At 32.9% G+C, this 13,372-nt stretch overlaps 1 protein-coding gene across 2 annotated transcripts in view; it reads right to left on the reverse strand.

The window, feature by feature from the left end:
* The window catches only part of LOC115879414 (unconventional myosin-XV), a 186,862-nt gene that overhangs the window by 98,523 nt on the left and 74,967 nt on the right, over positions 1 to 13,372 (reverse strand). For both annotated transcript variants that reach the window (XM_030896241.1, XM_030896240.1), the window contains exons 4-8: positions 13,108 to 13,294; positions 9,065 to 9,302; positions 8,715 to 8,879; positions 7,267 to 7,435; positions 4,590 to 4,802 (exon numbers count right to left, since the gene is read on the reverse strand). In XM_030896241.1, coding sequence (XP_030752101.1) covers positions 4,590 to 4,802; positions 7,267 to 7,435; positions 8,715 to 8,879; positions 9,065 to 9,302; positions 13,108 to 13,294 — 972 coding nt within the window. The remainder of the gene's footprint in view (positions 1 to 4,589; positions 4,803 to 7,266; positions 7,436 to 8,714; positions 8,880 to 9,064; positions 9,303 to 13,107; positions 13,295 to 13,372) is intronic.

Genomic DNA, 13,372 nt, shown 5'->3' on the forward strand with positions numbered 1-13,372 from the left:
ATAGATGACAGTAAAAGAATAGAGTGGGTATGTCAAAAGATACCAGGCACACAAAATCAAATTCCTTAAGTGGCAATGGACAGGACACCAGGCGAGAAGGACGGACAACATATGGACCTAACCTAACCACGAAGAATTAAGAGACCTAGAAGATGACCGAACCTGAGATGGGACCATGATATTAGGAAATTAGCAGGGATAACTTTGCATAGCCAACAATAGACAATAACGGGCTCAACTACTATGAGAGTATCTAAATATGTGCGGGAGGCTACACCATAATTAGAAATGGTTGAATAAGCTGAGAATGATGATGACGATAACTTATTTTAAAGAAAGCTGATGAAATGGGGTGGATAAGAAATAAAAATCTGATTCGGAAGGATGTTATTGAGAAATCTAATCCGGCTAAATGGCAGTTGATATTAAAAAAACATGACACATGAAAAACAATTTTCTTTTTAAAAAATTACATGACTTATTAATGTAAAACCTTATTTTCAGGAGAGGAATCAAGTATGTAAAGGTGTATTTTACAATACAGTATGAACTAAAAATATATAACAAGAAACTAGCTAATAATTAAGTGTTACTGAACTAACCCTTTCGATAAAACCAAATTCGAAGCTAAAATTAAAGAAATATCTACTGGTTAAAATAGAAACCTACACGTTGCATGTCTATATTAAGTTGTTAAGTATGCAAAGATGAATATTTAATTAACAACATTATTAGTTATCGCTATTTCGTTTTGTATTAGCAACTATGAAATAAAGATATATCATCACTCATTACTGCATATACAGTACGTCTGTCCGTTCTGTAGCTATGGGGTATCCGTGAGAGGGGAAACGATATTTCTCTCGATGTTTTTCGTAAAAAATTAGACGACGCGTCCCATCAATAAAAATTCGACAAATTTGCAAGTAGCCAATAAAATGAGTGGGCGGAGCGATTTGCGGTGACGTACTCGTCAACTCGACGTATAAAATATATTGCTGTTTATTTAAATGTTTTTGTCCGCATTCCTTTCATAGACACAAATCCAGCAGACGTACTTTAAATATGATATGCTAAAGTACCATTAGATTTAACGTATTTTTGACATTTTACAATAGTAAAATATATATTCTATTAGTAGACATTTTTAATTAGATTAAAGATATTTTAAGAACGATGTTCCGATTTGAATGAGATTTAGGGTGCTTATGTTTTGCTAAGTGCTTTATATTTTGATATTAATTAACAACATTATTAGTTATCGCTATTTCGTTTTGTATTAGCAACTATGAAATAAAGATATATCATCACTCATTACTGCATATACAGTACGTCTGTCCGTTCTGTAGCTATGGGGTATCCGTGAGAGGGGAAACGATATTTCTCTCGATGTTTTTCGTAAAAAATTTGACGACGCGTCCCATCAATAAAAATTCGACAAATTTGCAAGTAGCCAATACAATGAGTGGGCGGAGCGATTTGCGGTGACGTACTCGTCAACTCGACGTATAAAATATATTGCTGTTTATTTAAATGTTTTTTGTCCGCATTCCTTTCATAGACACAAATCCAGCAGACGTACTTTAAATATGATATAAAAAAAGTACCATTAGATTTAACGTATTTTTGACATTTTACAATAGTAAAATATATATTCTATTAGTAGACATTTTTAATTAGATTAAAGATATTTTAAGAACGATGTTCCGATTTGAAGGAGATTTAGGGTGCTTATGTTTTGCTAAGTGCTTTATCTTTTGATATTAATTAACAACATTATTAGTTATCGCTATTTCGTTTTGTATTAGCAACTATGAAATAAAGATATATCATCACTCATTACTGCATATACAGTACGTCTGTCCGTTCTGTAGCTACGGGGTATCCGTGAGAGGGGAAACGATATTTCTCTCGATGTGTTTCGTAAAAAATTAGACGACGCGTCCCATCAATAAAAATTCGACAAATTTGCAAGTAGCCAATAAAATGAGTGGGCGGAGCGATTTGCGGTGACGTACTCGTCAACTCGACGTATAAAATATATTGCTGTTTATTTAAATGTTTTTAGTCCGCATTCCTTTCATAGACACAAATCCAGCAGACGTACTTTAAATATGATATGCTAAAGTACCATTAGATTTAACGTATTTTTGACATTTTACAATAGTAAAATATATATTCTATTAGTAGACATTTTTAATTAGATTAAAGATATTTTCGATGTTTCGATTTGAATGAGATTTAGGGTGCTTATGTTTTGCTAAGTGCTTTATCTTTTGATATTAATTAACAACATTATTAGTTATCGCTATTTCGTTTTGTATTAGCAACTATGAAATAAAGATATATCATCACTCATTACTGCATATACAGTACGTCTGTCCGTTCTGTAGCTATGGGGTATCCGTGAGAGGGGAAACGATATTTCTCTCGATGTGTTTCGTAAAAAATTAGACGACGCGTCCCATCAATAAAAATTCGACAAATTTGCAAGTAGCCAATAAAATGAGTGGGCGGAGCGATTTGCGGTGACGTACTCGTCAACTCGACGTATAAAATATATTGCTGTTTATTTAAATGTTTTTAGTCCGCATTCCTTTCATAGACACAAATCCAGCAGACGTACTTTAAATATGATATGCTAAAGTACCATTAGATTTAACGTATTTTTGACATTTTACAATAGTAAAATATATATTCTATTAGTAGACATTTTTAATTAGATTAAAGATATTTTAAGAACGATGTTCCGATTTGAATGAGATTTAGGGTGCTTATGTTTTGCTAAGTGCTTTATCTTTTGATATTAATTAACAACATTATTAGTTATCGCTATTTCGTTTTGTATTAGCAACTATGAAATAAAGATATATCATCACTCATTACTGCATATACAGTACGTCTATCCGTTCTGTAGCTATGGGGTATCCGTGAGAAGGGAAACGATATTTCTCTCGATGTGTTTCGTAAAAAATTAGACGACGCGTCCCATCAATGAAAATTCGACAAATTTGCAAGTAGCCAATAAAATGAGTGGGCGGAGCGATTTGCGGTGACGTACTCGTCAACTCGACGTGTAAAATATATTGCTGTTTATTTAAATGTTTTTTGTCCGCATTCCTTTCATAGACACAGATCCAGCAGACGTACTTTAAATATGATATGCTAAAGTACCATTAGATATAACGTATTTTTGACATTTTACAATAGTAAAATATATATTCTATTAGTAGACATTTTTAATTAGATTAAAGATATTTTAAAAACGATGTTCCGATTTGAATGAGATTTAGGGTGCTTATGTTTTGCTAAGTGCTTTATGTTTTGATATTCACAAATCTCAAGAAGAAGTACGGGAAGGATGAAAACTACCCCCACCTCTACATAAATTTTAGTAGAAATATTTTAAAACTCCACCGAAACTGATTTTTTTATAGTAAACTGGTACTCCTAGTATTAACTACATTTTTTGTCTCTTGTAAGAAAACGTCACATCGCATAGTTTTTGAGAAAAACTTTTTTGAAGAATTTATTTTCCTAAACTAGACCTACAAAATATATAGGGAGTTCACAACCAATATTTCGTGGACATAAAACAACTACGTATTTTTTGAATGAAAATAAGTTAATTGCATATACATAATTTACCTTTATACAAAAGTGTTTCGTTTGTCCGCTAGGGAGCATCAATTAAAAATAAATCCGAACGTTTATCAATTTATTATTTTTTAAGCTTTTTATGAAGCTTTTTGTCAAATATTCTTTGAGATACAACCATAAAATTCCATATTTTCGCCAACTAGATTATTAGAGCATAATAGATTTTATGCGTCTCAATAGCTTGATGACAAAAAAACATTTTTTGGAAGTCAGCTTTGGATTTAATTTCCTCAAAAAGCATGCGCGGGGGCGTTTTTATTTACAAGAGACAAAAAATGTAGTAAATACTAGAAGGGCCATTCTACGAAAAAAAATCATCGGTTTGGGTTGAAAAATATTTATACTAAAATTTATGTAGTTGTCGGGGTAGTTTTCACCCTTCCCGTATATTTTTTTGGTTTTTGTGTCAGTCAAATGTTAAAGAACTTTGCAAAACATAGACACCCAAAATTTCATTCAATTCGGAATAACGGTTCATAAAATATCTGTAAAAATGTGTTTATTTTTTAAAGTTGCCCTCTAACGGACAAGCAAAGCACTTTTGTATAGAAGTAAATTGTATCCAATAAACTTATTTTGGTTCCAAAAATACGTAAAAGTTCCATGGAATATTGGGACACCCTGTATATTCCACATTGTGTACCACCTTCAAACATGTTTTTGATTAACTTTTAATAGTTTTGTAATAATCTATATAGAAAGATGTTAATGGATTTAAAATGAAACATTTTTGAAAATATTTAAATTAAACTAAAAAATGTAAACTTTCCAAGACTTTCTAAGCATGAATATCAACAAAGCTGTTGAAATATCGTCTAATTCAGATCATTAGTTAATTTTATTATAGGTACAATGTAAAAGTGTTATTGCGAATAAAATATTATTTAAAAAAAAACAGATTATTTTAAAATAAAATCTTTTAGACTTACCAATGGAACAATGCAGAGTACAAGGCTTTGGCAAAAGCATCGCGCGCGTCCAATGCTTGGTCTATGCTCAACGGCGAGAAAACGCGTTCTGCGCGGGCTTCCGTTATGCGTGAAGTTAGAGTCCTCTGCAGACCGGTGGCGGAAATCTGCAAGAGATGCGCTGCCCACTTGATTTCCACATCGGAACCCACTTCCACACCTTCCTGGCCGTGCCTAAAAATGTTATTCGTAAATTAGCATTCCTGGTAGTACTGATTGTAAATTAGAATGTATGGTAGGTTTATTTTGAACAGGTACTTATATCTCGTAGTTTACCTTGATTTTTTTCACCAAAATTACAATTAGAGATCGATGGGATGGACTTATAGTACCCGTATAATTTATTATAAATCCAAAAGAGTCGTGTTATTTTACTTTGAAAATTAAAAAAATATATATTTCTTGCTTAAATTTTGAAAATCATTGACTTTTTGCTGTTTTATTCTACCTATAAATTTAATCTACTCTCTTTGTTACAATTTTGTTTAATTCTTGTCAATTTTGAAATTTAGCGAATTTCTTAGTTCTTCCTATGCTTATTTTTAACATTTCTCTTTTATCTTATTATCATCATCATCCTCAGGTTATTCAACCGTTTCCAATTATGGTGTAGTCTCCCTCATATATTTAGATATCTACTCTCTTTGTAGTTGGGCCCATTGTTGTCTATTGTTAGCTATGCGGGCCCAAGTTATCCCTTCTAATTTCCTAATATCATAGTTCAATCTCAGGTTTGGTCTTCCTCTAGGTCTCTTAATTCAACGTGGGTACCGTGGTGTAATTTTTGTGGTCTATCTGTTGACCTGCCCATTGAGCGATTTGATTCTCTATTACCTGGGTCTATTGTCGTATCCACTTTGTTCTTTACAGTCTTGGTTATTTCCAGCATATTTCTTTCAATTGAGTGTTGTGCGACCTGCAGTTTCCTTATAATGTCCATTTTAAGTGTTTAGGTTTCGCATGCATAGGTCATGACTAGTAGTACACATTAATCGAATGTTTTCTTCTTTAGATAAAGTAGAATTCTAGATTTGGATAGAATTGAGTTTCTTCCATAAGTACTCTATGGTAACATAATTCTTACGCACCTACAACGTCCTGTTTCCGAATAGGGATGAATGGGATAAACCGTGAAATGATTTATTACATGTGGAAATACCGACGGATCCAAAAACGAAAAAGGATCTGGCGCAGGAATTTACTGCAGCAGTCCAAAGACTAAGATCTACCACAGTCTTGGAAAACACAACATATTTTTCCAAGTTGAGCTATATGCTATTGAAACCTGTGTGCAACTGCTGGTAGAACAGCAATACATCGGGAAAACAATAAGAATATTTTCGAATAGTCAAGCCGCGTTGAAAGCACTTGAGGCAATGAAAAGCACGTCTATGACGATCCTTCATTGTAAGAAACTACTCAATATATTAGGATATATGAACGAATTGTCGCTAATATGGACGCCGGGACATGCCGGACTAGAGGGAAATGAATGTGCGGATTTCCTCGCCAAAATTGGTGCAAGCTCGCCCATTTGTGGGCCCAGAACTGACACTTAGCGTTCCAAAAAATCTCGCAAGAGACAGGATCTGTGAATAGGTTAGGGGTGCGATGTTTCGGGACTGGAATGACAGTCCCGGAATGGAACATGCCACGAAAATTCTAGCAGGGCCATCCAAACGTAGAACAAAAGAACTCCTAAAGGCTGGTAGGAATGGCGTACGCTAATTGCAGTATACACGGGCCACTGCCGTCTGAGATCACACCTACAGAGGATGGGACTGGTGGAAGACGCCGAATGCCAACTTTGTATGGGAGATGACGAAACAATGAAGCACGTTAAGGGTACCTGCCCCGCTGGGGGCAGGACCAGGTTTGAGGTGTTTGGCAAACCCATGCTAGACCTATCAGACCTAGGAGACATATCACCCTCGGACATAACGGCCTATGTTAAAACGCTGGGTCTTGAGGGTGAACTTTAATGCTCTTTTTCTATTAAAGAGCTTGTAGAAACTGAGCCACAATAGGCCCTCGCGGCCGCAATGGAAGGTCCTATCTGGGACCTGCTCTTAGTCAATACAATACAACTTAATTCTTCTGTTGATTTCTGGTAATAGAGATCCTTTTATCTCATAATTGGATTTATAAATTATCTAAATATGGCAAGACATTGTGTCATGATTTGATTTACAGTGAGATCATTTTGGATCTTAGAAAAGTGCTTCAAATACAGAGTAAAAAAATCAGCCTTATTTAATTCAGCCATTATTTTTATTTTGTTGGTGTGCAAACAAAACTAAACTAAACCTTCAAAATAATAAGAAATGCATTCGTAGTATTTAATTTTAGATTTTTTGTTTTTATCGCAATTGAATTGAAATTAAATAGGCACGCAATAGAGAAATCCAAATGGTATAGCAGAATTGCCATCTCTTTTATTTTTTTGTGCATTACCTTATTAGTTTTTATGAAAGTAAAAGCATGTAAATATCGGATAATACTTTATATGTAGCCTTACGAAATTATTCTCTTAGCCATAAAAACCGTTAACTCACTAATGCAACATTAATTAAATGCACGCCTGTTGCGTCGAAAAAACAATTCAAAATGTTTCACCACCTACGAGTTATTCTCTTACCTGAGTTGCCTCCTATGAAAGTAAATGTTTCCTAGATGCAGTACCGAAGCCAACACCTTGACAATGCCTTCCTGTTCGTTTTCGCTCACTCCGAGTACCTCCATTGCCCTAGTTAGCGCTTTCCAATCGGCTCCGGAACCGGAATGACCAGGAGAACAGTCACTTCCTCCTTGAAATAAGAGAATAATTGTTTAAAGTATACAACATTATTTCGAAAAAGTTCTATGGGTATTAAGTAGCAATATTGTAAGAAAATCGGAAGCAAAAAAATGCAACTATTCGAGAACACTTTAGTTTTTTTTAAAACAGATACATCTACAAAAACCGTTGACGTTCTGTTAAAACCACATTATATCAAGTTAAAACTTCAAAATTAACAATTACTACCTGATAAGAATTGCTTAATAAGGTAAAACCAAAAGGTTTCAAACATTCTGTATGATTATTTTTAATTTTTACATATTTTATGTTTATTTATGTTTTTTTCTTTAAAATCAAAGAAGCGATTGCCATACATTATTAACATCTATCGATACATGAGCAATACATTTATTTTTATTAGATTGTATTAAAAAACTCTTTTATTTTCCTTTTAAAGGCTATCGCTTGTTTCATTATAATTTTTGCATTATTAAAATCTATTCTGTTCCCTGTGTCCCATGAATGCTGAAAAATCATAGATTTGCGAAAGTAGCCCTTTCGTAAATAATCTTTATGTTCTTTAATTTGAACATTTAAGGGTCTAGTCTAGATATTTCACCAATATAAAAATTATCACATTCACCTGTTATTTTGTATATTACATTTTTTGTTTGTTGTTCAGTGTTCATTGGTTTAGTGTGTGCTAAAATGGATCTAAGTGTATTTTGTGTTTTGAAAGATGTTCGTATGTTATATTGTTTTCCTATCCTTCTATTTTTTTCCGAAACGCCTCGTATGTAGGGAATTGTAAGTTGTATATTTTGTGTATTGTTTCATTGTGTATATTCTGTATTCTGTCTATGATTTGGGGTTCAATCTAAGATTTGTCAGCATTCATGGGACAGGGCACAGAATAGATTTTAACAATGCAAAAATTATAATGAAAGAAGCGATAGCCTCTAAAAGGAAAGTAAAAGAAGCTTTTTTAATACAATCTTAATAAAAATAAATGTATTGCTCATGCATCGGTAGATGTTAGTAATGTATGGCAATCGCTTCTTTCATTTTAAAGAAAAAAACATAAATAAACGTAACGTAAAAAATAAAAACAAATTAAAAATAACCATAGAGAAAGTTTGAAGCATAGGACTTTTTTTGGAGAGATGAATCTGCCACACAGGTATATGCATTTTTTAAATAACATTAATCTAACTTAACTGTAATTCTGTTTTGCCTTACAACCCAAACCAACACAATATATTTCTTGTGTTTATTTTTATAGCTGGCATGAACCTTTAAAAACCTACCTTGATTTAAGTAGAAGTACTTATCAGGTTCAATCAAACCATATTTCTGCTTATCGTTGTTTGTTAGTCCACCCAGAAGTTCATAGAATACATGATAATTTCGTTCTCCTGGAGCTTGAGTTACTATTCTTGATTTCTCCAACAGATATTGAGTTATTTTGGCACCTACAAAAAAAAATATATTTTAAAGATAATTACTACTAATCACCCAAGTTAAATAACTCGTTTATTTTCAATTTATTTTAAAAATGGTAAAGAGAAAATATATTTCTTTTAGCCAGATCTACCACCCCTTAAAATAATTGCACTTATTTCTGGAACACCCTGTAGAATAATAAAGAGTGTAGTACCTATAATGGATCCATTTTTGAAATAAACTTCTAGATATTTTCCAAATCGTGAGCTGTTATCGTTCCTCACAGTTCTGGCATTGCCGAAAGCTTCCAGTAATGGCGTTGCTTCCAGAATTTGCTCAGTGACGAGAGCCTGACCTCGTGGAGCAGAAGGCGCTACTGCAGCTAAATACTGCATTACCAGTTTGGTGGATTCAGTTTTGCCAGATCCACTTTCTCCACTGATTACAACAACCTGTAATGAAAATACTGTTGAGTATCAAATGTTTATGTTATTATTGTTGTTTTCGCGTTGGAAATTTAAGTGTTTTTGTTAGTGTGTGGAACTAAGAAGTTTTAGAGACAAATTTGTCATCCGTAATTTCTACAAATAGATACTGTGAACCATGGAACGAATTTTCGGTAAAAAGAAAAATTTCATTTTTAAATTCATGTCCCGTTGGTGTTATTTTCAGATAACAGCTGGAATACTTTATTAACATAATAAATAAATAAAATGATCAGAAATATATTATTTATTTAGAAAAAAAAACATTATTTTGTAAAATGTTTTAAGAAAAGTTTCTAACTCGAAAAAATAATTGATGAAATTATACAGGAAATAACAAAGAAAAAATAATAAATAGAAATAATCATAATAATAAATATAAATTAATTGTTTTCTTCGCTTCCTACTTCAGTTATATAGGGTCGGATAATATAATATGGTTTTGCAACGGAGATTTTGATGTCGGCTTTGAAGTATTTTCAGCTTCAATATGATGATATTTTTATAAAGAGTTTGTACTATTTTCAATACATTTGAATATAATTATTCTGTGTCAATGAATATGACTAAAAAAAACAGAACTCATTAATTTTTATACCAAGACGGCTGGGGAATGAAAATCCATGACAATTTTGGCGAGGTCAATCTCTTCATATACTTAAAATTGACATAAGACTTGAACTAAAACTTAACACTAATTATAGAAAAATTAATAAAGAATAGAACGTTTCCGACACATAAATTTATTCCCAAAAAATATTTTTTCTCGAATTTTAAACTACACCATTTAAAAATAATTTTTACTCAATACAAAAAAATACAACCTTCTTAAGGCCGAGGTAGTAAGCGCCGTTAAAAATAAAAAAAGAGTACGGGCCAGGTAAATAACGTCTAGAGTTTAACCTCTCCAAAATTATAATGGATTGTCTTTCCCCAGCCATCTTTGACGCCGATTTTTTCCAAAATCAAAAATATAAGCAACTGTTGGCTCAAACCCATAACTTTATTATTTTCCTCTTAGCTGAGAATAACTTTCAAAAGTCTAGAATATACGACGAAACGCCGGAAATTAAAAAAAATATATATTTTCTGGTCCTAAAGCTGCTCCAATTTATATACCAGGGTCGGAATTTCAGGCCTTGGGTGCCGATTTTCGTATGTACGAAGAGTATGGTCAACACGCTTAGTAAAATAAAATGCACTGAACAAAGACAGAAGATGAAGCATTTTCTCAAGTGCCTGGAATTTAGCGTCAGATTAAGTGGTAATATAATAAATACTTCGTATTTTTGCTCTCTCCGACTTACTAGATTGCCATAGCAATTCACTCCTATACATGTGAACGCCGACCCAATGTTTCGCTTGCCAGGAGGGTATCTACTAAGGACGTAAATCTACTACATCATGTCAATATAATAAAAACCTAGTGCAGACCTCCAGAATTTTTTTAATAAAAATATCCAGTAAAGGATAGTAATAGACACTCTTTTAGATAGTACTAGATTACGTTAATATTTATTGATACAAACAAAGCACACAATGTTTTTTATTTTGGAATATTCAGGGCCGGCGGAAAGGCCGGGCGACCCGGGCGGCCGCTTAGGGCGCCGTATACGAGGGGCGCCACGACGGCACAACTAAAATATTTAAAAACAGTAAACTAAACAAAGAGTAACAAATGACCAGATCAATAATTAATCGGTTCTATCAATTTCCACATTAAAATGTTACCAATTACCACACCACATAGGGCAGAATATCTGACTAAACATTATAAACACTACTATATCCTAGACGTATCCTATTATAGTTTACTGAAATTATGGTCAAAAATCTTTTGCACGAAAGCTTTAGGATAGTTTTAATTTCTTCCATTCTATATATTTCTTGGGTGCTCTATTCGAAACTTGAATTTGCGAATTCATTTTCGTGGAAAAATCTTAAACAAAATAAAATAAAAAAATATAAATTTGATTTGTTCGTGGTATTTTACTTATAATTCAAAAGCTATCAACTTTTTGTAAATAACCTTACTTTCTATAATTCTTGTTTTTATAAATTTTCTCTAAACAAACTGTTTTGGGTCAAGAGTCAGCAAAATTGACAGTTTTAGACTGACTACTCAAAATCGCACTTTTTCTACTACCCTTTTATTTGTTATTGATGGCTGATGTACCCTAAAATTATATGAGGTAAATATTCGCAAGAAGCTGAAGAGGATCTCGATATCCTTATTATCCAAAAAAAGCTTATAAGTTTGCCTCATTAGTTAAATTAATTTATTAAGAGTAGTGGGAAAATACGTGATCGAATAAAAACAGCACCAGGATGGCTATGAAATGAAGATCGCTGTCATTTTATATGTAAATTTATATGGGAAGTGTCATCGATTGTCATTTCATAGCTATCGCTGACGCTGTTTTTATTCGATCATACGGTATATCAATCTTTTGGTGATTTTGATTTTCCCAATTGAACGTGTAATAATACACGGAAAATGGTAGCAGAATCGTAGAATTTTCTCATTAGAGCAAGACAAAGGAATGCATCTCAAACACTGGTTGAACCTCATTTTGAAGCCGACAAAACAGTATTTGATCATAAATTGATTCTGCACGAAATAATTGATTGTGAAAAAGAAAAAAAATCTTAAATTCTTATAGAAAAATAATGCAACTGCTTGAAACTAAATACTAATATTTTCAAAGATCACTTATACAGAACAAGACTGCCGAAGTTGGAATTCTATTTCTCATAACTCTATATACCGAGTGCGCCTCTATAACTTGTACCCCTATAACTTGTTTATTAATAATACCCCTATAACTTGTTTATTTTTTCAGAAAAAAAAAACGAAATTTGGTATGTTAGTAGGTATGCGATATAAATTAGGATTAATTGGACGTATTCAATTGTTTTTTGTCACTTCCTGTTTCACCGGAAATTACTACTAAGTTTTGATTTTTAAATGGCATCCTCGGTATATTTCTACTTTATCACATATGTCATCTTTTGATATTTTCGATTAAAAATACGATTTTGGCATCTATTCGACCGGCCAGGACAAGACACGAAAAACACTAGACGATCAAATTTATTTTTCCAAGGCTCCTTATTTAAAAATTAGTGTTTTTAACACAGCCATGGCACTCTAGATTGAAATTTAAAATATAATGTTTTTTGAACGAAAATTTCAAAAGATGAAATAAGATCTATCATTCTACTCAGAGTGTAATTTTCTATCGAATAAAGTGGAAATATACTGAGGTGCCATTTAAAAATCAAAAGTTTTAGTCATTTCCGGTGAAACAAGAAGTGGCCAAAAACAATTGAACAGTCAATCAATCCTAATTTATGTCATATACTAACATACCAAATCTCGTTTTTTATGTAAAAAAAAAATAAAAAAGTTATAGGGGTGAGTCAATTTCGAGATACACCCGGTAAACAAAAAAGAACAACCGCAAACTAAGATTGAAAGAAGAGAAGAATTTTGAAGTATCTTTAAGTGAAAAGAATTATAATAACTAGGGGGGGGGGAGGGCGTCATATAGGGTACTCGCCCGGTCTCAATATTTGCCTTCCGCCGGCCCTGTTAACGGAGTCAGTTAGGTCAGGTCAGTTGGGTATGTTTAAAAAAAAACTCTGGGAGTTCATAAAATAAACTGCGTTTTACAAATAAGCCATAAAATAGAAGAATGGTAATTGTTTTACTGACATCTAGCACAATACATATCTAACTCATTAGGTTCGCTATGCAGAAAATTATTACCTGTGGAAATGGCAATGCAGCATACGCTGCCGCAGCCGATGCAAACAAGTGCGGCGGAAGAGCTCCTATCATTTTCCCTTTGTATTTTTGAGCAGATTCTATGCCGTAGCAGCCATCGAACATCCGATAAGGATTCACCGCCACAAGGATGCTTCCTGCGTACGTGTAGATCAAGTTCCGGTCGTACCTAGAAGAAAATAAAAAAGGTTTACTAATGGAAGAATAAATCTTAATACTAAATATAAATAATCATTACTGTGTCTCA

Source organism: Sitophilus oryzae, unplaced genomic scaffold (genome assembly GCF_002938485.1).
Source record: "Sitophilus oryzae breed Bouriz unplaced genomic scaffold, Soryzae_2.0 scaffold_1576_pilon_pilon, whole genome shotgun sequence".
Lineage (NCBI taxonomy): Eukaryota > Metazoa > Arthropoda > Insecta > Coleoptera > Curculionidae > Sitophilus > Sitophilus oryzae.